Source organism: Phyllobates terribilis, unplaced genomic scaffold (assembly GCF_046119375.1).
Source record: "Phyllobates terribilis strain yellow unplaced genomic scaffold, ASM4611937v1 Scaffold_2__4_contigs__length_985480577, whole genome shotgun sequence".
Classification (NCBI taxonomy): domain Eukaryota; kingdom Metazoa; phylum Chordata; class Amphibia; order Anura; family Dendrobatidae; genus Phyllobates; species Phyllobates terribilis.
Genome location: NW_027362762.1, coordinates 203,912,915 through 203,938,639, shown reverse-complemented (window position 1 = coordinate 203,938,639; position 25,725 = coordinate 203,912,915). Strand labels below are relative to the sequence as shown.

At 42.4% G+C, this 25,725-nt stretch overlaps 1 protein-coding gene across 1 annotated transcript; it reads left to right on the top strand.

Annotated features, from left to right (window-relative positions):
• The first annotated feature begins 324 nt into the window (after positions 1-324).
• Positions 325-24,807, top strand: TAMALIN (trafficking regulator and scaffold protein tamalin). The gene is made up of 8 exons (XM_073663824.1): positions 325-588; positions 14,454-14,503; positions 15,079-15,133; positions 19,330-19,432; positions 21,819-21,912; positions 22,819-22,885; positions 23,230-23,296; positions 24,236-24,807. Exons 1-8 carry the CDS (start codon positions 409-411, stop codon positions 24,670-24,672), a joined length of 1,053 nt encoding a protein of 350 aa, XP_073519925.1. The 5' UTR covers positions 325-408; the 3' UTR covers positions 24,673-24,807.
• The last annotated feature ends 918 nt before the right edge of the window (positions 24,808-25,725 follow it).

Here is a 25,725-nt window from a genome sequence, read left to right as displayed (position 1 = left end):
CTTCATCAATGTCCAGTCTATCAAACGATAACATTATTTAGCCCATAATGTAAACGCTGTAAATGAAATGAAAATCGCCAGAAAGAAGTGTGAACAGAGTCATAAAATGTGATCTCCAGGGCAGGGTGTGAGATCTCCAGGTGTGTGCTATGTTATGAGGGACACATTACACGTCGCTGCTGCTGGTGACACAGAGGTACCACACACAGGAGGACACTGATTACTGCTCTGTGCTCCCCATACAGGACACAGGCTCGATGTCAGACACGTGCGCGAAGGGCGTGGTCACATGTCTGGCCCCCGCCCCCGAGATCAGTTATATTCCTGCTGCTAGCACCGCCCCCTCCACAGATACAGTGCGCCGTGCGGGAGGACGGAGCTGTTACAGCAGCAGCTGCCGGGACAGCAATGACTTTCAGACGCTTGAAGAAGCTGCACCACAAGGAGGACTACACCTCCCCGCCGGATCTGGCCATATACCGGGAAAGAGACAAGGCTGACCCCTACATGGCGCTGAGCTCGTACAGGACTGATGACATGTACAAGGCGCTGGTGGTCTCCGGCGGGACCCTGCCCAGGACTAAGAAGGTGAGAGCGCAATGCAAACGGCATGTGATGTCTGCACGGTGAGGGGAGCGAGCCCGGGCTGACCCCATACTGCTGCAGTCACGGCGGGGTCCGGGCTCCTGTTGTCATGGCATTTTCTATTTGTCTTTATTTCGGCCCTTCAGGGGTTAACGTGCCGCCAGTGTTATAGGGTGGGGGTGCAGTGACCTATTGTTCAGAAGCCCCATTGTCTGCAGGGTCTTGTCTGTACCTGCTGCTGCCAGCAACACTGGTGCCCCTGTGCCATCCTTGTGTGTGTGGCATCTCTAATAGAGCGATGCCCGCTGCCCTGTGGGGTGTATGGCGGTGCCCGCTGCCCTGTGGGGTGTATGGCGGTGCCCGCTGCCCTGTGGGGTGTATGGCGGTGCCCGCTGCCCTGTGGGGTGTATGGCGGTGCCCGCTGCCCTGTAGGGTGTATGGTGGTGCCCGCTGCCCTGTGGGGTGTGTATATTATCTGTACAGTGCTTGTCTTATAATAATGGCAGTCCTGTTGAAGAAAAAACACATTCTAACACTATGTATGTATCTTGTGCGCCAAACTGGTGAGGACTGTGTAATATCTAACATTACCTGTCCGTGTGACATTGGTGAGGGCTGTGCACCTGCATAATACCTGTAATAACATTACCTGTCCTGTGTGCTGCGTATTGTGCTGCTGTCCTGTATAATACCGTGGCTTGTCCTGTAATAACACTCCCTGTCCTATGTGTAAGAACTTGTCCTGTGATTTACACTGCGGTGTAACCATTGTCTGGGGTTGTACATACAATCTGTCCTATATAAAAACACCTCTTGTTCTGTAATAACACTCCTGTCTTGTGTGATATACACCCTGCTGTAATACTATGGTATGTGCAGCACCAGGTTGACAGTCAGTCCTGTTTAATACAGTCCTGGAATACAAGTGCCCGTCCGGAGTGGCATGTGATCTGCGGTTGTTCTGTAATACCGGTGCCCGTCCAGGGTGGCATGTGATCTGTTGTCCTGTAATACCAGTGCCTGTCCAGGGTGGCACGTGATCTGTTGTTGTCCTGTAATACAGGTGCCCGTCCAGGGTGGCACGTGATCTGTTGTCCTGTAATACCAGTGCCTGTCCAGGGTGGCACGTGATCTGTTGTTGTCCTGTAATACAGGTGCCCGTCCAGGGTGGCACGTGATCTGTTGTTGTCCTGTAATACAGGTGCCCGTCCAGGGTGGCATGTGATCTGTTGTCCTGTAATACCAGTGCCCGTCCAGGGTGGCATGTGATCTGTTGTCCTGTAATACCAGTGCCCGTCCAGGGTGGCATGTGATCTGTTGTTGTCCTGTAATACCAGAATCTGTCCTGTTATCCTATCCATTCATGCTGTGATAACAGTACCTGTGCTGTAGAGAAGTGTCCCATACTGTCACACATATTTTATATTGTGGTCCTATATTAGTTCCAGTCTTTTGTGCTATAGTTAGGAGCAGTCAGTGGCTCCATCTTTGTGTTGTGGACGGCTGTCTTTCTGTCAATATCTGCAAACGCAGTGGAATATGATGGCGTTATTTAAGTGTAATCATCTGCACCTGCCCATAATGCTATTCTACCTAGCTGCTATCTCTGGTGTTCTTCATTAGTAATTCTGTGAAATGGTGACATATCGTTGACATTGTTTCAGTGGGGAATGCTCTGTTTAGTATTCTCCAAATGTACAAATGAGGTTGAAGTAAGCGAGAAATAACGCTAACCGCAGCAACTCCAGAAGTGAGTGTAGGTGTCTGAGACGATTGCACGTCCGCCGTCTGATATTTAAATCTCTAGACATTTCTTCACAACTTCTTATAAAGTTAAGCCTTTCCGACCACAACGATTATACTTCCTTCCAGCTGCTTTGATGTTCACGTATGATCATACACACCTAATATATCTGCAGATGATGTTGGCACATGTGCACCAGTTGTACAAAAGTGGATTAAAAATTGGACTCTGGCACAAGATGCAACATGATAGCTGGCACATAGTTTTATCAGCTGGATGTCCTTGTAGCATGCCAAAATATTCTTCTCCCAAGTTATGTGCAAGTAAAACAAGTAGGTGCACTTAAAGGGACTGTCAGCACAGAATGACTGTTCAAACCAAGTAGATGCGCTCGGTGCATCATGGTGTGGTCAAACATTTAATTGCACCTTCCCACCTGCTTGTTTTCCCTCGATCACCCCCTCCCTCTTCTTTGATTGACAGCTCTGGCTTCATAAAGCCAGAGAAGAGTAGAGCTCGAAACCAAGCAGGTGGGAAGCAGTTAAATGTTTGGCCTCGACAAGGGTGTACCTAGCCCTGTGCTTGGTCTGAGCAGTCATTCTGTGCTGACACTCGCTTTAATAGTGCAGTCATAAGATCTGTTGGATCTAGGTGACTACGCCGGCTCGCTCTGCTTACAGCTATCTCTCCCAATCACCCCAAGTATGCATGGGTAGAGGAAAGTAAGATGCTGCAAGACACACCTGGTGGTAGCTTGTACTCCAGACAAATCTATGATTGGAACGTTCGGAGGTCCCTATACCCATCTGATGGTGGGCATTTTGGCAGACCTTGGCTCTATTTTATACAGACAATAGGGCTGCCATAGAGGTGTATGAGGCCTCTACTTTACCTCCTCTGATTTCATACAGTGTATTGTCTGTTGCTAGGCTAAAGCTACACAGACACGTTTTGGTGTCACAATATGCCATCCCATGTAATGGTTCCCTATGTAGTTGCATTAAAACCTGTGAAACGGTGGCAAATGTTTGACTTTGTAGTTAGTTGTAAGTCGCACGCGATTGACTTGCCATAAGCTTAAAATTAAGTTGCAGGCATTGGTGACTTGGCTGCAACTTTTTTTTACTGCAGAATCGCTGCTTTAAAATAGTCACAATACAACAAGTTGCGGACAATTTGTGCAAATGTTTTTGGTCTTGCGACTTGTCTGTGAATTGCTGTCATGCGACACTAGCCCTATCTGAAAGTCCACTCATCCTGCTCCTTCAGACTCCACATGTCTAGAGAGGGCACCTGGCGGCCTGAGGGCTGCACACAGTGGCTACTTATTGTAGAAGTGTTCTTATTGCTGTATGACCCGGACCGCCCAGCTACTAATAGGACACACTATTAATAGCAGGTGTGTATCTAATTGATTTGACGGCTCCTTTCTTGTGGCTCAGTCCTATGAAATTGTAAGAGGAGTATTGCTGGAAGCATTTGAAGGATTTATTTGCTAAATGTTATATAAATTGGCCATACTGAGACTACTGAAGCCTGAAGAACTAAGGGGCCGCTTTGAAGTCATGATGTGAGCACATGTAGCGTGTCCTGTCCATATATGCATGTGTTCTCCGTTATATTTTACTACTTGTACGATTTTAACTTTTAGGACAAGTTGTGACCTTTGGTTCAGTCACATCCACGGTCTTACTTGTACTAAGTTTACCTAACATTTTGTTTTGGACCCTCTGCTGTCCGTGTGTACAATGGACGACCCTCAGCTCCATGTGTGCTAGCACATAAGCCAACATTGGTCCATTTTCCAAAAAGAACCTCAGAGAAAATCCCAGCATGTGTCTGTGTGGTTCCAATTACGGAGCAGACTGCTCCTGAACCTGTCCGCTGTATGTAAAAGTACAGTCATGTCTTCAGTTTGCAAATATAACACATCCGCAAAGTTCAGCGCTTGTGTCTGAACTTTGACTTTAGGTGCGTTCACTCATACATATTTTTTTCTGTCCAAGTCTGCAACGGACCTCACATAGACCAAATGTATCCTTTATACTAGTGCACATAGGCGAAATTCCCCAAAGACCTCAGGTGACTAGTGCGTGTAAAAAGTAGGTAGTTCCTGCACCCTTCTGCGTTTCAGACATCTGAACTTGGCCTTCTTTTTTTTTTTTTCCCCAACATTGAATGCAAATTTACTTGATGACCTTTGTTTAGGCTTCCATTGATGGAATAAAGAATATACATTTGTTTTGAACCAATATATTGCCCCATTGCTATCTACTAATGACAGATTAGTGTGATGGACTACAGGATCCATTGAACCATTATATGGTCCCAAGATATTGATTACCTGTACCCTGCATAGGTCATCAATATTAGATGGGTGGGGGTCTGGCATCAGCACCTAGTATCTCTGAGCGGAGCTGCATTGCAGAGCTCCATTTAACCTCTAGTGGTATCTGCTGGGCACTGCAGATAAGCTTCTAGCAGCTGGTTGGTGGTGGGTGTGCCTCTGCTGGGCTGATATTGATGATGATGACTTGAGGATAGGTCATCCATATATTATAACTTTTTTTATTATGTTGTGCTTCTATAACGCCATTAATTCCTCAGCACTTTACAGACATTATCATCTCTGTCCCCACTGTCTTTGGAGTGTGGGAGGAAACACAGGGAGAACATACAAACTCCTTGCAGACATTGTCCTTGGTGGGATTTGAATCCAGATCCCCTGGGTTAACCACTGAGCCACCATACTGCCTCTTGTGACTTGACCACCCTTTGAAAGGGGTTTTTGCTGGATTTCACAAAACTTGGTCGAGATTAGGGATTGTTTTTTTGTATCAAATGCTAGACCTACTTCAGTGGCGCCCATGTCTTCCAGTTTTCATATGCTGTATATCCTTCATGAGACCATTGCAAAATTGCCCATCTCTCCAGTGACATTTGCATATAGGACATGTAAGTGCTGCAGTGGTCACCAGAATGATTGACTGCAGTCATTATTGCAAAGCCAGCAGGAACGGCCGGGGTAGAGTTGCAGGGGGATGCAATAACGTATGTTTTATTTTGTAACATTCTCTTAGGCAAGTTTTGTAAAATCTTGAAAACCCATGGACACCTTTTTTTTTTTTTTTTTTTTTTTTTTTTTTATCTTGGTGACGTGTCCTTTTGTAGTAATATTATATAACATATTTATAGTTACATTCTGATCCGTCATTGATCCTCAGTGTAGTGAATCCAATGACTGGCCCTTCAGGTCCTGTAATATACAGCTCTCCTCGGAGCACAGTAAGTATATAGCCAGTATACAGCTAACAGATCTTAGAGGGGAGGTGAACATAGCTGATGAGGGGTTGTAGGGCCACAGTGCTCAGGTTCCTTGTTCTCCCATTGATGGTTGGATCTCGGATCTAACCTATTTATATGTAGTGTGTTTAATCAACCACAAGTTTGCTTCAGTGAATTAATGGTCTTGCACACCCAATTTACTTTAACACTTTGCTTAATTCCTAATTTATGGCGGCCCAGGGACCTTGGCAGTGTTAGAAATTGAAGGACCAGCAGAAGCTACAGCTGGACACACACTGTCCAGTCCGGCTCACGATACGGGATAAACTCTGGGGTTGAACTCTGGTAATATTGGGTTAGATCCCCTGATCTTCAGGGCAAGCATCTGCAGTAACACAAAGAGTAAAGTGACTTTTAGCACAATATGATCAAATAGTTAAGACAAGATGTACTATATCTGACATTTTCAGGGCAGGTTCTCAAAGCCAAAAGCCACAAAATTCAATGTCTTGTTTGTAATTTAGAAAATGTTGTTCACTATTGATAGAAATCTTACAATCTAACCTGAAGGTAAAGTCTACACGATCAGTCATCCGTGCCAGTGCTGTGTAGCACCAGTATATTGGTTATAGCCGCGTAAGGTCCAGTGTTGTGTGCCAGCACCACCACCTCTGCCTGTGCGTACAATACTTTTCCATCAGTCTTCAGCATATGAAGCGATGTTGTGTGCAACGTGTTAAGGGTACGGTGCCATTAATGGTGCACAGTCTGGGTTAGCCGGTCTTGCCAAACTGGATCCAGATCTGACTGTCTAGAACTCCGCTGTGCAAGTGCCTTATCATGAAATATAATGAAATCTAAGTCTGATCTGAGGGATCATAATTATTTCAAGCTGGATGCAGCGTTTGGCACCTAGATAAAAAGCTGTCAGTTATGCAAACGTTTGGCTATTTACTTAGCACAAAACTGGAAAATCGAGTTTTGCTTTGCGTCCAGCCGGCTTCTTTAGGGCTCATTTTATTATCAAACGAAGGCCTAATTATTTACTAATTTGCATGACGTGTAGTCAGCCAAGTCACAACGGGAAAATAAGCATCTGCCAGAGTACTGTAAAGTGTACTGCAAGAACGACAAGTTCCGTTATTAGGGGAGGGGAACTACTAATTGTGTATGATTATATACATACGAGTTGGCATGCTGTCATATATTATGATTTCGCTTACTGATGTGTTTAAGTGTCATTAAATTACTAATGTGTCCTGCTGCATAGCTGGAGACAATGCAGGGCTGGGAGTGGGTGAGAGGGTCAGCTGCTCAGAATTGTAAGGTATCTCTACCAGGAATGAATTCTCTTGTAGTTGATCCATCTGTACAGTTGGGTAGCGTATAGCACATTGTGATAACACTCCCTTGTCATGTCTCTGTATAAAGTTCCTAAGCAGCTGGGAGAAGGAATGCTCCTTTGCATTCTTCACTTTTCCTTTTTCTTGTGTTGCTTAGTATCAGTAGTCACATAGATCTCGAGTGCAAAGGCTAATAGCTTCCACCATCTGTTCAGAAAAGATCAGGCATATTTGTGAATGGACTGAGGAAGAGTCATTGTAGTTACAGAATGATCGGCAGAGAAGATCTTTACAGTCTGACATGGTCCTGAGTGCGGCCCACCTTGTACATGGAGACGACCTGTCAAACAATCATATATACTTGACTGCTGTCTTGGACATTACAGTAGCATGTATCATTGTACATTTTGTATTTGCTTTTTGTTCAAACTATTGTACTAGTTTTCTATGTATACCCCTTTTTCATCTGTAAAGTGCCATGGAATTAATGGTGCTATAATAATTTGCTCACAGTAATGTATTGTAGCTCAAAATAAATGTATTTTCTGCCACATTGTTTGAGAATTGGGCTTTCTGGTATTATGAAATCCTGATTTATTAATATTTGTGCAAATGACTAAATTTCAATGACATGTAGAACTAAAATGCCCACTTTTAAGGGGAACATCTTCAGCTGATCCTTACAGTTCTTATATTTATGGAGAACACCTTTTTATTCTGTAGGTTTTCGGGGGTTTTTTCAGTACCTTCTCCGAAGGATCCCTGAGCTTTAAGTAAACAGCAAGTGTGTACATTTGGTGACTTATTAATGGTGCAGTTTGTCCCTTGTGAGATTCCACCTGTTACTGACAGATCAGCATCAGATCTCTGGTCTTTCATACTAAGCAGTTTTGTGGCTGATCAAGCAGAAATGTCAATTATCACAACGTGTTCTCATGAAAGAGGAGATGTAACAGGGATTCATGCAGTCTTAATACTTACAGGGTTTCCTTCCTAAGGCTACATTCACACATCCATGTGACATGTCCCAGTAGTGTTTTTTTTTGTTTGTTTGTTTTCCAGACATCACACTGACCTATAGTTTCATTGATCCATACACACATCAATTTTAAAACGGATTCCACTTCTCTGGTCCTAGAGCACATCCTGCTCTCATCAGTTTTGTGGGTCAGACTTAGCCATTAAAGTCTATGGGCGTCTGTGTAATCCGGATGACACACTGAAGACATACTGGGTACTTAATTTTTCCATCTGAGTTTTGTTCGTTTTTGACTACAGAATGAGTCAATGGATAAAAAAAAGTTGCGCCTGTCTACCTGCTTCAATGGGAAACAAACTGGATCAGCTAGAATGACACCTGGTAAATAAATCTGTCCATTTCTCTCGGATTGTAACACTTTCATGGATATGTGGAGAGGTGTATAAATCAGACTGGAATTGGACCACAATGCATGGACTGGCTGGCGGGTCTCCTGACCAAAGCGTGACAACTTTATGTAATTCTGTGCAGCTGTCATGCAGTGGTTGGGAGAGCCGCCAGCCAGTCCGTGTGCGCTGTGTTCGGATCACGGTCAGGCCATAATAGTAGTGTTTTTACAGCATTTATTATACATTTTTGTCAAGATGGAGTCTAAGGGGTAATGTTTCTCCTTGTGCAGAGTGACTAGCCAAGCCTGGCATGTCACAGTGAGGTGACTTTTATATGCCATGGGGAAATTAAATATGCAAATAGTCTCTGCAGAGAGGAAGAGGATTAGAAGTGTAGGGCCACCTATTGGGTGCTATAGTTCTAGTTCTCTTCTCTGAAGAGACAATTTGCATATTAAATCAAAATGGAGAAACTTGTAGAAAAACTATACTTTATCTTGATACACGTGCCAATTAGCCTGCGGGACCACCTCCAAGTCTGTTTTCTTGAAAGTTTAGTCATGTGGCACATCAGAAATGAGAAGTGAGCGTACGTCACTCATAGGGAAGATGCCTCTCGTCTGGGCATACGTCATTGACCACTTCTCTGGAAGCTGTTTTCGTAAATTGACATTTGCTAATACCAGTTGTGTAAATCAGAAACTCATAAGCATCTGCATGTGAATCTACAAGTTAGATCACTATACTAGATTGTGGCACTTGCTGAGCAGGTGCCAAGGCTTTGCCAGGTGTAGCAATCACTTTCCCTTGAGAAGTACATGTTTTACTATGTTCTAATTAGGGAGGTAATGGGTAATGCTGCCTGTTATCCATATTTAGGGGCTGTGTGGGTTTTACAAGTGTGCTGGTGGCAGAGGTCACATTTTCTCATTATATTTGAGTGACTGGTGCATGTGTTCTGTGCCAGCGACCACTGTGAAAGCATTTGGCGCTAGCCAGGTTTGCTTAGTGGCTAATCGGCTAATGATATGTTGGGTCCCCTGTCGCTGTCTATTTGCTTGATGTTTCTTTTTCATCCAATTTGAGATAATTGCACTTCTTTTGTCAGTGACATTATCCGAACATGCTGTCGTCTCTGGCTTTTTTTTTTTTCATGATCTTTTTAATAATCCATTTGTTTTTCTAGTCTCCCAGGCAAGTAGTGGCACAGTAGTCGCACCCGGTCTCTCTAAAGTGCCATCATTAAATTATTGCTGTGTTTAAGCTGTGTGAGCCGATTTCCTTTGGGGAACAGATGGTTCATGAAGTTGGGGACAATAAGATGATTGAGCTTTATATGGTGGTAGGCAGGAGCGGGCGCCGGGAAAGCACATGAACATATGCACAATGGCACGGTGGAGCTTTATGGCCAGGACAGGTTTATTTCAGGAACCAGAAGCCACAATTACAAGTTCTCTAGTCACCATATGGCTGTTATTATTTTATGGTTCGCAAACTGTATTATATCCTCATTTATACGATCATAGTTCCCTTTTCACTAAATATAAAGTAAAAAGTTCAGCCAAGTCTCCACATTGAGGAAGTTTCATTTGGTTTTGGACCTTTTAGTCTAGTGCACCTGTTGTGTACTTTAGTGGTCGAGCCAGATCCCTCCACCACAATCTTCCTCATTCTCAGGACTACTGACACATGTCAGACTGGTTATGATGATCCAAACTGGTTTTGCAGTATCTATAGTAATAGCACCCGCAGCAAACAGTGATGTGCCCTAAAGGCATGTTTGTCTGGATAATGAAATTGCTCCTCTCATAGTTGCCCTCTTACTTCCAGATTTACCGTAGGACATATCTGTAGGTTTTGGGCTTTCACATTAACTTTTCTTTATAAACAATGTTGCTGTGTAGAAATTAGAGATGTTTTCATCTCACGTCATTTGTGGTCTACAAAGTTTGACAATAAGGCTTGCTTCACATGTCTGGAGACACGGTAGTGGTGCCATCAGTGTTTTTAATCAGTGTTATCTGTGTTTGAGGCTAAAACTATTAAAAGCCCACATGTCTATTGTCTGGAGGCTGGAGGCTAACTGTCCCTTTTACACCTGAAAGGTGACAGCTAGACTAGTAACTCCCAGAATTGTGCAGTTTAGGGAAATTTATGAAACTGTCTGAAAGAAAAACTGCCTTTATTGCCCATGGCAACCAATTACAGTACAGCTTTCGTTGTACCAGACCAATTTAAGAAGTACAAGCTGAGCTCTGGTTGCTGTGGACAGCAAAGACAGTTTGCTTTTAGACAGTTTTGTGAAAGGTTATGTCTCCTCATGACACCCATCTTTATACTGAAGCTAGCCCAATGATTTTCACAATGTCATCTTCTGCTGCCCTTTGACAGATTCACCAATAATATAAAGTGTTTGCAAAGTCCAGGCAGCACCGCTCCTATAGGGAATGTGTAGCGAGAGGGTGCATGCTCCCATTGAGCGGACCACTTGCTCAACAGGCTTCAGACAATGCGAAAAAATGTTTTCATATTTCAGATGCAACAAAAACCACCACATTTGTAAATGTACATCAGTCATGAGCAAATAACCGGATACATCAGAAGATAGGATCATAGTGGTCTCGGTGAGATGACAAAATGGGTGGACTGTGTCAGAACTACCAACAATGTCGTTCACTGCAGTGGACATGAATGTGACCGAAGAATGTCCTCTACGGAGAAGTCAGACAGTGGCTCCCATGTTGGGAAAATACAAATGGGGATTGAGAATGGGAAGAGTGATGACTGGATTGGTTAAAAACATAAAAGCAAAAAAGCATGTGATGTTGACTGCACTTTTGACATGTATAGCCAAATTTTGGTTTTGTCTGGAGTGTCGCTTAAAGGATTTACACCTAATATAAATCAGGTTGGGTATGTAAAAAGTACTTCCCTATGAATGTTTCTTGAAAATTTGAGATTAATTCTAAAGTTCCTCTTTTTATCCTGACTGAATTTGTTTATGGACTACAAACAGAAGTAAACTGAGTCATGTAGCTGGAAGTGGTTTTGGTACCGTGTTTGCGAGTTCACATCAGTTTCTCGGCTCAGTAAGCTCCACAAGTTTCTGCAACAATTGTTCTTTTGCTGCGAATATTAAGTTGACTTTGCTCCTTAATACATATTTCACATTCTTGCCTGTGTGAAGCTTAATGCTCCGATACACTCACGTTTTCACCCCTACGCCTTCTTTAAGGATTGAGGTTCTTATTCAGCTCTAATAACTGAACTTGGAATGGGCCCATTTTTCCCCCCACAGAATATGACCCTTGTTTTGAGTTCTCAACCTCGAGTAGTACAATGGCATAAATTGTCTTTGAAAATGAATTGCGAGTTGTTAAAATTGTCCGGGGTAAATGTGAAAGACTTTTTATGAGTGAGGACTGGGGGATAAAGTGCGCCCCTCATTTGCTGGCATGAGCGACATTTGTTGCGTTATAGAGAAATATGGAGCAAATGGAAGAATGTGGCTGACGTTGAGAGCTACGTAGATGCAAATTTTCTTGTCCTTTTTGCTTCATGCTTATGTAAATTTTCAATAAGATTTCAATATTCAAATTTTAAAATAAGAAGTGCTTTGTGGCATGACTGTGAATGACGCATCATTTTGGGTTTTCCAGCCCTTCACTTTTGTGCACAATCGGATGATTAACATAATTAGTGCATTGTGCCAAATGCACCATCTACAGCCAGGTTTACATGTGTCACAAATTGGGTGCGTCATGTTTAATTGTAGCCCACATATGATTGACCCACTGTATCCTCATCTATCGTATATCGTTTATTTTAGAGTATTTGGCAGAACCTATAATGCAGCTCCAGAAGAGATTTTGGCTTGTCATCTCATTCTGTATAAAATAAATCACTTGTAATAGGAATGAGAAATTTACAGATTGTCCATAGCTGGAGAGTCAAGTTATTAAAAATCATATATTGTGTGTTGTGTTGGGCTGTGTTCACACGTAGTTTCTTGAGATGAAACCGAAAAAAAGAACTGGAGTCTAAGTTGGTATATATGCAAAATAGAAACATGTTCACATTGGCCATTAAACAGACAAAACACCTAAGACAGAAACAAAATAAATATATACCCTGCTGTAAGAAAAAGCAATGGTGCATACAAATCACAGTAAATACCATATTTGATCAAAAAAAGCGTAAAAGCCATCCCACCAGCGCCAAGGTGTACCCAAATTCAGGAGGGTCCTAACTGTGCGTAATAGTGACAACTGTGTGAATGAGGGCAGAGACGGACCGGGTCCCGAACATGGACACACAGGTAAGGTTTTAATCCTAGAGGTTAGGACCATCTCTTTGGGTACTCCTTGACGCTGGTGGGATGGCTTTTTCCACCAGACATTTTTCAAAACCTCTTCAAGAAAATAAAAAAAATGACTCCTGAATGGCAAATTGTATTTCCAATGGAAATGGTTTTCAAAGTGTTTTTAAAGCACTTTTTGAGGAGGATTTTGAAGCAAATCCACTCAAAAAACTCCCTACACTTTGTGTGAACATAGCCTTACTGGCAGAATTTGTAGGGAATTTTAATTCTGCAGTTTCCTGTTATTTTGCTCCTTTGCCACATTTATGGCTACTATAGTTGGCCAGTGTGAAAAGTGATAGTAGTTATCTATGACCTAAAAGGCAAAAATTAGCATTTATTTACCAACAGAACAAACCTTGATAAGAGTGGCTGCAGATAAGGTTTTGTAAGAGCTTCATGTTCAGTTACTCCTCATTATACCTTGTACGGTGTCCATGACTCCTCTACCAACCCTAAGTCTCAGTAGGAACCTTGGAGTTAATTTGCCCTCTCATTAACTATTTGATTGCAAACTTCCATTTGCACGTAATGTATTTAATATGTCTAAGCTCAGATTAACCTACTGAATTCCTTATTGTTGTCTTGCTACCACGTCTAAGTATATTATCTCATTTGGCTTGCCACTCTCAATGTCTTTGTTTTAAAGAATTGGAATAATTTTCTTGTGCCTGGAGACATAAAGCGTATTCATGCGGGCTCTATATGAATGCTGAAAGTCTCTCAGCCGCTTTACTCCACTCTTTACAGATCATAAACGATTTAAACTAAATCCATCATGATGGAACATAAACAATAACTGCACCATCAAAGCCGTTGCTTTACAGGGGTCAGCATAGCCATGTGTTTGGGGAAATAAGTGACATGTTTTAGCCATTTGTAGCAATGCCGATTCCTTAACTATCTGTACTGATTCACCCATACAAAGGATCGCTTGGTTTAGTGGCTTAAGATGCATATAGACCGAAAGATAAATGTGAACAAGCGTTCTTAAAAAAAAAGAAAAAAAAAATCTGCTTGTTTCACAAGATGATTGTGATAATCTAGCTGTGTAAACCGAGGCTGCCAATCACTCGATCAAGCAAAATATTCGTTCGTAGAGTGAAATGTTTTGCACAGCAAAAAAAAGTCGTACTCCGCAGTGCATTGTCGTGTAAACAGGACTTGCACTACCAAGAGCCATGGCAGCCTGTGCTCACTGAGCGATCTAGTACAGGCCCATCAGTGCACATTGTTTGCTTTGGTCTGTACAAACACACGTAAACAACCGCTGATCGGTAAAGGTTGATTTGTGCCGCCGGTCGGTCTGTAAACGGACCTATCTATATAGCGGCCCCCCGACTCTCCCCTGAAAGAGGAGGTTGGAGACCGAAGGATTGTTTACGTTATATATCCAAAGACTTATCCTTTTGTTCTCTGGTAAATAAACCACTGTGTGTGTATATGTGCATGTATATATTCTTTCGTCCGATGTGTGGGGGGAAGCCTTAAAGGTTATATCCTTCTACCATGGCTTCAGTGGCTTAAAAAGATGAACAGTCCAAGAAGACCATCTGATACCCCTGCTCCCCCAGTATTGGCATTATAAGATTTGTCTGATGTAGATTTAGCCATGTGTGCTCCTGTGCAGAAGATGGGGTGTCCCTGTTGATTGCTAGAAGCAGCTTGTTTTTTTTTTTTTGTTCTCCCTTTCTCTAAATTATTTTTTGCAGAATTATATATTGCATGAAGACTTTATTCATTTACCATTTTTTTTGTTTTTATTTAGGGTTCTCCAATGGGGTGGAAGAATGTAAGCCAGGCCTCAGAGCATCACAGGTAAGACTCTGTACCTTCCATTTCTGATGTTACATAGAGGATTTTATGTATCTGCTATGAAGAACATTTCACAATCCTTGTTTGCATTGCTCACATTATGGTTCTTTGTATGGACTACCTTAGTTATTATCATGGGGTGACTGTTTATTGATTCCTGGTTTCAGTACAACATATGGCAGCTGCTTTTCATGTTTGCTTGTCAGTTTCTATTGCACATAGAGATGTGGCCTTTTCATGCACCTATTGCTAAGGGTTATTATGGAGGATCAGTGTCGTCCAAAGTTTTTTCCCTGTAATGAATATTGGTATACAGAATTCTGTTCAGTCAGTGGTAAGATTCTCTAGATCTTGCAGAGACACTGGAATAAAGGGCTATTTAACCATTGGTGGGTGTTGTGGCTTTCTAAATGTGCTGCCCAGAGCCTCATTTAAAAAGAACAATGGGGCGTATTGTGCCTGAAACACTACACATGCTTTGTCTTGATTAGTGGCAAGCTGCTGTGAAGATGTTTGGGATGGGGGGTGAAGGAGAGCGCTACAAATATAAATGAACTTTTTTTTTTTTCCCCCTCCAGGAAAATAGTCACTTTAGAAAAAGAAGATTGTGAAACATTTGGTTTTGAGATTCAGGTGAGTAGTGTGAAGATGTGCACTGTACTTCTAAATATATTCAGTATTCTGCCATTATGTCCTCTGTTTTGTATACAGTTAGAGAAAATAATCATGGATGCCATCACAATCCTTGAGATTTCTCTCCCCTGTCACTGAAAGAACAGCCAAAGCTTAACAGTGCATTTAAATATGGCAATTGTGCCCATCAGTGCCCCTTATTGCGCATCCATCAACTATAATTGTTCGGCTCTCATTTATCAATTTAAATTATTTAGAAAAAGTTTAATGGAGCTCTCTGCATTAGACAAGTCCTAAGTTCACATGTCCCATTCCACAGGTCTCTTACCTGATGGCATACACGGCTTTTTGTTTGATTAGCCACCCTGGTGTGACATCACATACCCGTAACGCTGCAACAATGACGTCATTTCAGGCTGGCTAATCAAAAGAAGAGTTGTGGTTGCTAGCAGGTAAGGAGTGGTATTTCCACTCCCATGCAGCGGCAACAAATCATTGTCATGGCCGATAGAATGGGACATGCAAATAAATTTGCACCAACTCTAGTTAGCAGATGATGAGGTATGCATCTGCTGGGAACAAATCTGTACCAACACATGGCAGTAAGTGCTCAGCTTTCCCGAAGTGCTACCACAGGAAAAAGTAAGCCTAAAGGCCCTGTCACACATAACGAGATCGCTAGCGAGATCGTTATTGCGTCACGGTTTTGGGATCGCTGGGGAGATGTCAAACATGCAGAACTTTCCAACGATCTCGGCCGCCCCAGCGATCTAACCAACGATCTCAGTGGTCGTTGGGACGCTTTCACACAGCAGCTATTTCAACGATCCACACCATGATAGGGACAGTACTGTGTCAGAAAGGCGTGCATAAAATTGCTTTTCCGCGCCCCCCTCATCTCCAGTTGGTGGACGCTACTGCGTTCTGATTGGGTGGCCTTGGTTTAACACTGCGTATCCGGTCAGATGGGATCTCTACTGCGTCTCCATTAAAAATGGAAACTCATTTGAGACCCCAAACAATGCCTACCTCGCTAAAGATGCCTGATTTCTTCAAAGTGAATTCACAGCTGGAGAACACTGGTGGGATCTGAAAAAACAAGGACGCAGTAGTGACCACCAATCGGGGACGAGGAGCGCAGAAAAGTGCAATTTATGCACGCCTACATGTCTCAGTTCTGAATCGCCAACGAGGTCGTTGATAAGATGTCAAATACAGCGATGCATACTGCCCAGCGGGAATGCAACGACCCAGGAATGGTCCAGGAAGCTTTGTAACGATCAGCGATCTCACAGCAGGGGCCTGATCGTTGCTACCTGTCAGACATGACGAGATCGCTGTTGCGTCACCAAAACCGTGACTCATTAGCGATCTCGTTGTGTGACGGGGCCTTTACATAAGGTCCATTTACATCAAATGGCTTACTGTGTAGTGCAGAACCTCTAGAGCAAGATATGTGTAATCGAGGATAAGGGTGCGTTCACACAATTGTGTGAAATGTCTGAGGGCTCTCTAATGTTTTATGGGACAGCACTCAGACCCATTGTGACAGTCACTGGCAAAGTACTGGAGGGGAGATGTGCATCAGAGAGGGTGTTGGCTTTAGTGATGTGAACCTAGGAAAATGCTCCAGCACACGAAGTGCTGAGAAGGGTTTATGGGCAATGTTAGTGCTAGGTTGATGGAACACTGTAGAGTGGGAGGAGGTCAGAGGAAATAAATACCCAACCTTCTAAAGCATTCAGTGTGGGTGGGTCTGGAGGCACAAGCTCTGGAGCTGTTTTCATGTTAAGGAAAGCTGAACCTTGTGGTGTTTGTTCCTGAAGCGGACGGATCCCCACAGACATAAGTTATGTTTTTATTTTCCTGTTAGGCCGGTAAGGCTGTTTGTTTCTCTAACGTTGCACCAGATTATGCAGTAACTTTACTAAACCAGTGGAAGATTTAAGAGACAGTGTTCCTGTGTCTACTTCACACCATAGTCTCTCAGATCCATTCACACCCGTGAAAATCATTGATCAAAGCATGAAATCGGTAACTCCTATAATGTCCTCTTCTGATACGATGTTGAGGATTAGAAAAGTACGTACTCCATGGGTATGTGTGCTTTCACATTAAAAAAAAACACAGATCTGTGACACAGATGTGATTGCACCCTTACCTCGAATTCCCCATTATGGAATATAAAAATGGGGCTTCTAAACTGGACAACCCCTTAAATAAGTGAAATGGTTTTAAGTAGCACAATGACATATATATCATCTTGTCGATGGTGCGTGATGGGACAGGATTGACGAATGATGCATTCTCTTTTCTAAAATGTTTCAGTACATCCCTTTTTAAATAGATGCACAATATGAGATATAATCTATGAACTGTCTTATTTAATTCTCCTTGTGATTATTAGTGGTTAATTAATAATCTCTACAGCCGTTCACTTAGCCAGGTCCCCGGATTGTCATCTGCTAAGCAAACAGAAGCACCTGGCACTGTGTTCATGCGCAGCCTCTGTCATGGTTACTGGGAAGTGTCCAGACATAGTGTTTGCATATTGTCATTTTTTTTCCATATTCGTGTGGCCATTTACAGCTCTGACTGATGGATTATCCTTGTTTAATCCCTAATTTCCAACCACTCTCCTCCCAGTGTCCAAATGTACTAGCAGTATAAACTTTTGGATGGGTTCAGCAGAAAATGATCATGCCGTTCTGTTCCCCTATTGTGGTGTTAACCTCTTCTGGACTCCTTTTTCTCTATGGACACCACAACTTGAATAATATGAAATCATTTGATACTTTTTAAAGGGAACCTGTCAAAATTTCTAACACCCCCGCCTCCTAAACTATTGATTAGCTTGTTAAAAGGTGAGCCAACTCATCCCTTTAGGACTCCAAAGTGCTGCTTCATCAGCAAGAAATTGCATATTGATATTGTCTTGAAGTGCATTGGGGCATGACGATGCACTTACAGCTTCTTAGCCTCAGTTGGGGAATGACGATGCACTTACAGCTTCTTAGCCTCAGTTGGGGAATGACGATGCACTTACAGCTTCTTAGCCTCAGTTGGGGAATGACGATGCACTTACAGCTTCTTAGCCTCAGTTGGGGAATGACGATGCACTTACAGCTTCTTAGCCTCAGTTGGGGCATGACGATGCACTTACAGCTTCTTAGCCTCAGTTGGGGCATGACGATGCACTTACAGCTTCTTAGCCTCAGTTGGGGCATGACGATGCACTTACAGCTTCTTAGCCTCAGTTGGGGCATGACGATGCACTTACAGCTTCTTAGCCTCAGTTGGGGCATGACGATGCACTTACAGCTTCTTAGCCTCAGTTGGGGCATGACGATGCACTTACAGCTTCTTAGCCTCAGTTGGGGCATGACGATGCACTTACAGCTTCTTAGCCTCAGTTGGGGCATGACGATGCACTTACAGCTTCTTAGCCTCAGTTGGGGCATGACGATGCACTTACAGCTTCTTAGCCTCAGTTGGGGCATGACGATGCACTTACAGCTTCTTAGCCTCAGTTGGGGCATGACGATGCACTTACAGCTTCTTAGCCTCAGTTGGGGCATGACGATGCACTTACAGCTTCTTAGCCTCAGTTGGGGCATGACGATGCACTTACAGCTTCTTAGCCTCAGTTGGGGCATGACGATGCACTTACAGCTTCTTAGCCTCAGTTGGGGCATGACGATGCACTTACAGCTTCTTAGCCTCAGTTGGGGCATGACGATGCACTTACAGCTTCTTAGCCTCAGTTGGGGCATGACGATGCACTTACAGCTTCTTAGCCTCAGTTGGGGCATGACGATGCACTTACAGCTTCTTAGCCTCAGGTGTATTCCGGAACTAGCAGTGCCCTCCGCTGGCTGATAAACAGGTCAATGGACCGTGTACCAGAGCAAATGAACTGTCAATCTGAAGGAGGAGCTGCTGTTCATGGAATACCGCTGAGGCGAAAGCTGTAAGTGCATCGGGCTGCTGCAATGCACTTCCAGACTGAACTTCAAATCACAATTTCTCTCTGCTCAAGCAGCACTTTTGGGTCATGTGATTGGCTTATCTATTAAAGGGCTACACCGTCATATGAATTGTTTGGGGGAAATGTTGGTTAAGTTTGACAGGTTCCCTTTAAGCAAATGTGAAACTTGATACTAGTGATTGACCTTAGCCTTTTTCTCATTCCCTAGACATATGGACTACATCATAAGGACAGAAACACTGTGGAGATGTTCACATTCGTCTGTCGGGTCCACGAAGGAAGCCCTGCTATGTTGTGTGGATTGAAAGTGGGTGAGTGTGGTCTTACTTGGGATAAATCAGTTATTTCACAGTTGACTCTGCTCAAAGAAAAATGTGAGATCGTGAACGGTTATCTAGAATTTCCTCGGGTTATCGTCATCCTGCTGACTTTTATAAGAAATGCGAGTGGTTTTGCTTAGGAAACAGATGACATGACTTCCTGTCTAAACTGCACCTTCCTGGTAATGATGCTTTGATAATAAGCACCAGAAAGCAATTAATTATTTTAGTTCTCAAAGGAGTCTATAATGTGTGACAATTAGCTATGTAATTATATTTAAAATATAATAGTTGTGCATTTGACCATATGATCAGATATATTCCTGAAAGATAATGATAGACGGTCTATTGGATGTCTGTGACAGTGCAAAGGAAGTGGGAAAAGGAAAAACTTATCACATAGAAAACTCGTCAGCAGGACCGGGCGACCTGTGGTCATTTTATCTGATCAGGCGGGGTCCCGGCATAGTTTGTGGTATAATTACGCTGTTGCTGTGAAGTTTTATTGCTTAATGTTATGTCAGATTGAATTCTTCAGATGTGGCACAGGGCTGTACTTTGTTCAACTTTTGTATCAGATCCTCTATAGTGCAACTAATAGACATTCCAAAGGTTTTAGCTTTTTGGTATCTGTAATATTTCCTTAAGAAACATGTATGATAATGCTGGACCCTGTTCGTTCCAATAGGATCACTACAATCAGAAGTTGGGTCATCAGTTATCTTTTTTGACTTTTGCATAAAACACATGGGAAACGCAGCTGTGAAACCCCCTTTAGTCTAGGCTTGGTCACATCAATATCTTCCATGTCAATGCACCTTCGTTTAAGATGATAGTAGGTCTTTAAAACACTTGAAGAATAATCAAGCAAGTTTTTTCCAATTAGGAGAATAAGTTATGCAGCTGCCAGCATTTGTCATGTTTGTGGGCATTTTTTTAAAGTCCCTCGTACATGGACTGATAATGATCTGAATGAGCTTTTGTACAAATGCTTGTTCCCGATCATTGGCCCTTGTAAACTTGGCCACAATTCTTGTCAGCAGCATATCGTTACATCTTAAAAGGAGATGTGTTGCCAACAACATGCAAGCTGTGAGGACCAAACTATCATATTAATGATCATTTATCCCCGGACAGTTTGCATCGGCCCATGTCAAAGGGCATTTAAACGAGCGCCAAAATCCACTTTTTGATCAGTGTTCATATGGGAAAGAAAGCTACGTACGTAGCTGGCTACGCACGTACGTAGCCTCTTGGCTTGGGTGAGTACACCTTTGATTTCTTCAATAGAGCCAAACAAGTGGATTGAGCAATTGAATTCCAACCTATTGATCCTTATGTCCCCTAACATCTGATAATCAAAAAAGCCCCAAAACAAATTAGGTGGACAGCCAATCCTGCTGAAATTGTTAGCTTCATCACACTTCCCTTTAATTTGTGCGGGGTCTTTAGTTGTGGAGGATCTTTAAAGTCCAGTTGTGATAAATTAACATCCATTATTTGGAGTGACCTTGATTAATTCATTGCCCATATATTTGGTGGTTGGGCCAAAAAGTGGCCAAGGTCTAGAACTTTCTGCATTTTTCTGCAAAGTTGAAGCCACAAGTCCTAGTAAATGACTGCATAATGTGTGTGATGGATATGACACCCCTCTGTATTGTTTGCTAGTGTTTCTTTACTGAATTCTAATGATTTTTTCTGTTTCAATCCCTGTTTTCTAAGAACCTTGGGTCCAGTGTGTTTGGCTAATGATTCTGTGACTTTGAGCAGCAGTGTGTTAATGTAAAACTCATGTTTGGCTGTTTTTGTTTCAGTCCCTGTTGCTTTTTTATATTGTCCAGCATGTTCTGTGCAGGAAATGAGTCAGTGAAGCTAAGGACTTGGAAAGGAGCCTCCAATTGTGTCCACAGGACGGACAGATCATACACGACTTCTGTTCCTGCTCTCATTAGAGCTGCCAAATTTTGCAGAAATTCAGGGGAATCCATATAAATTTCAGGCTCCTTCTCTCCAGTGCAATTTATCTGTGTTCTAGAAAGTGCAGGGGACAGTTAGTGACTACAACCTAGAAAAGGAAAGTACCAGACGGGAAAGTTTAGATTAGTTGACGTAAATCTAATTGTGCAGCCACCTTTCAGTAGTGTTTAACATTTACGGCTCGAGCCTTGTTCTCTATCTTACATCTCCCCTCAGTGGAAATGCTGCTGCTCAGCCAACTGCTATCAATAACCTTGTGCATGTGTTTTGGTTTGGGTTTTTGTGTAGGTTATTAGTACTTGGTTGCATGATAAGATTATAGATGCTGTTGCCAAATTTAAGAATTAATGTTACTGATGTGTATGTATTGTGCACCAATACTTTTCTTTTTTTTTTTTAGGTGATATCATTGCTGGTGTAAATGGCCTCAACATGGAAGGAGTTAGGCACAAGGAGATCGTAGAACTAATAAAAGCGTCCGGTAATAAAATTAGGTAAGAACCAAATGCTTTCATAACAATATAGTATTTTAAATCTGCACTGGTGTCTTTATTAAAACCCCCATACACATTAGACTAATGTCGACTGCTTCCACCGATATTGATTGGTTCGGGTGTCACTATTGAGACGCCAGCTGACTGTCAGGAAATATGTCGAACAGACTTGTCTGATTTCAGATTGCCGATCATTTTGTTCTCCCCCGGATATGAGACGTGGGCAGAGATGACGGGAGTTCTCAGCCAAATGAACACACCTGTGTGAGAGCCGGCTGAGATGGCCATCGACCAAGTATAGTTTTTGGCTGACAGCGTTCTAATGTGTAGTAAGCCTTAGGGCCTCCATACTATACTCTTGCTGTCAAGGCGCATAATAGATTTTCTTTCTTTAAAAAAAAAAAAAAAAAACTGTCTAAGATGGTGCCACCTATTGGAGGTAGCTACCCAGTAAGGCTGACTCATTCAGCTAGCCATGCCTGTCTGTGGATGGGTTTGCAGCTTCATAAATATACCTAGTCATATTGGAGCAAACTATCATTTCACAAGCTTTTCCACAAGTGTCACTTAACTCCTGTTCATCTCTTCTGGGAGAGGGCTAATTTGCATGTGTTCTCCATGGAGCATTACCAATAAGTCTCCATACACAGCTGACAGCTGGTCTTCTTACTGGGACGTTGCTGCTCATGTAATGAGATGTACAAGGTCCTATTGAACTGTCATGTCTGGGAAATAGAATCAACTTTTCCCTCTGGATATCTCTTTAAGAACAAGACTTGCTGATTTCATTGCTGTGTGCCTGCTGCGGTGGCCTTGTAACTTGTTCTTTATGTGCCTGTATCAGTTTGGACTAATCTTTGGTACTGTTTTCTACGGTCATCATTTCCATGTTTTGTCTACTGACAGGCTAGAGACGGTCTATGGTTCTGCTATCCGAAGAGCTGAGTTGGAGGCCAGACTACAGTATCTGAAGGTCAGTGATTGTCAGTCACTGCCATGGGAATCTCTTGTGTATTGCAGTCCCTTTTTCTATGTCATTGCAGCGCTTCCAGTATTGATTTAGTATGTCTGAGCAATAGTTTAATAGTTTTAATGCACGTGTATTTGTATATAGTTAGTTTTTCGATGATCTGCATTACATGTAAACCTAATGACAAAAGTCGCCTGAGGCTGTAAATTCTACAGCTGCAGTTACACGTGATCTAGGAAAGCAGAAGATTCAGTAGGACAGCTGGGAGCTCTGTGTTGCCTAAATTTTACATGTTGCTTATTTTTTTACTATTGCTCTGAACTGAGGGATCTTATTTGTTCTTGTAGCAAACATTATATGAAAAATGGGAAGAATATCGCTCTCTAATGGTGCAGGAGCAGAGGCTCTTACATGGTAAGTGACATTCTTTAAAGCTATACTTTATGGATTATTTAAAAAAAAAATGTATTAAATGAATTTTGGCCATAGATGCTTTAATAGCCGGTACTATGGGTATTAGTTATCAACCTTTGAAGAGAACCTGTCAGATTTTTTTTTCCAGCCCTTCCATCCCAACCAACATCAGTGATAGATAATTTGATTCTTGTAGTCTACCCCAATTTGATGTAACATTTTGTTGAAAATAAATCGTACTGTCCGCTCAAGTCAAATGCTAATTTGTTGTTTCCGGTCAAGGAGGAGCAGCGACTGCCAAGTATAATCAAGATAGTGTAAAGCAAAATTCTAACCAGACTTAATGTCTCAAGTATTTTTGCTACCTGAAATCTCATGCCAGTTCAAATTCTGGGCAACTGCTATCAATGGAGATTATTTTCACAGAATTATTTTATCTGTTGTACTTCTTGTAAAACATGAGGATATGCACATTATAACTTGACCCATGCAGAAGAGCTTTTTCTTGCAAGGTCAGAGGTTACATATGGGCCCCGGAAGACTTGTTAGTCTTTCGGTGGATTACTTATTAAGTGGAGAGACTTTTCTAGCTCTTGTCATAAGCAGAAGACGAATGTTTGGAAAAGTCAGATATTTACGGCTTCCAAACAAATGACTTTATGTCCATATGTTGCGACCATGTCTTGGGATGTTTTTAGACTAAGTTGAACCAGATTCTAATAGTTAAGAACTTGTTTTACTACGTCCTCAGTTGGGTTGTCACAATAGGCTTATTTATGTCCTGTCTTGCCTCCATAGAAGACGTAACTAATACTGGTTTCCATTTATTAATATACCATGACTTGAGGGTAAGGTTGACACGTGGTGCTCAAGTAAAGTAACTTTGTCATAATGTGGTTCTGCTTTATTATTTTCTCATGCAGTTATTCTATCTTGTAGGCATCGTTGTAAAGGACCCCAGTGTTTATGACACATTGGAATCCGTCAGGTCATACATTTATGGGACAGTTCCACAATGTACCAAAGATCCACTCCCCAGCACCCTGGCCACTGGAAGTATATGCAGTAGCGCAAGTTGCCTCAGCACCGCAGAGGATAATGAGGATCCTGTCTACCAGACCTGCTACTTCAATTCCGATTCTACAAATGACATTCACGCCATTCCCAACAAGAGCACAATCAAGCCTTATAAGTCGTCACTAACTCGCAGCTCTAGTGTTAAGTGTACTAGTCCTGCTACGAACTGGGAGAAACCCAAAGAGCAGAGTACCTTTGTGTCTTTACCCAGGAAAAAGCACAAAAGTTTTCGAAAAAGACTTCTGAAGTTTATCCCTGGACTAAACCGATCACTAGAAGAGGAGGCCAGTCCTCTTTAGCACCCCCTTTATATCAAAAGTTAAGTTATTTATTTATTGTTTTGAAGAGTTGAAAAGCTTTGTATTTTTCTTTGTTAGACTTTATTGTTAAACTTTATACCATTTTTGTTTTTCATTAAAATGTTTGCAAAGGCAGTGGGTACCAGATTCTAGGTTTTTCTGTAAAAATTGTTTTTTCTAATGAACTCAGCTCTTCAAAGGCTTACGGAGGAGGACCAAAGCCAGCAGGAAGCTGCTGCACAGAGAACAGTTCTGTTCTGGTTCAAAGCAATATAGAGTCCAACATCCTGTATCGTATGAGAGTCGAGACACTGTAGTCGCTCCACTTCTCCTTAAATGCCAGGGGAACCTGCCGTGCACAAGATGTAGTAACTGATGCTGTCAGGTTTTATGTATGCAACACACTCCCCATTGTGTAGCGGTCTGGGAAGGGCTCACTTGTGGATACATTATATGGTTAATTTCCTGCATTTAGAGTTAACTCTCTACACAAAGGCGCTCATTGAATTTTCAGATGTGGTAGTTTTTCTTCAGTGATGATGATAAATGTGTCTGACTGCTTTTTATTTACATGCTTGTTCAAACTGGACTAATGTAGTAATCATGGTGAAAATCTCATTATCTTGTATATTTCCTCACTACCTTTCCATTACACACCCACAGTCATCATGTGCCCACCCTGATGTATCTGCTCAGCAGCTGCATTATTGTGTGCCTTGCAGGGAGCTACTGTGATTAAGATGTAAAGATTAGGTTTATGTGAAGTTCCTTTAGTTGGAAACTTTCACACCTATGCTCCATCCGTGCTAGTGTATTTGTGTGCACAGTAAATGGCGGCCCCATCCATCCATCCATCCATCCATCCATCCATCCATCCATCCATCCATCCATCCATCCATCCATCCATCCATCCATCCATCCATCCATCCATCCATCCATCCATCCATCCATCCATCCATCTTTAAAAACCTCTAGTTGCTGAGGCTACACTTGGGATGTAATGTATACAGAATATATTTAGGCTTCATAGTCCTTTTGACTGCAGCAATTTCT

What these genes read in the sequence shown, in the direction of transcription:
- TAMALIN (XM_073663824.1), top strand. Translation starts at nt 409, where the DNA reads ATGACTTTCAGACGCTTGAAGAAGCTGCACCACAAGGAGGACTACACC. An exon ending in CAGGCCTCAGAGCATCACAG is followed by an intron (nt 14,504 to 15,078) that starts GTAAGACTCTGT and finishes TTCCCCCTCCAG; the next exon opens with GAAAATAGTCACTTTAGAAA. An exon ending in CCAGACTACAGTATCTGAAG is followed by an intron (nt 22,886 to 23,229) that starts GTCAGTGATTGT and finishes TTGTTCTTGTAG; the next exon opens with CAAACATTATATGAAAAATG.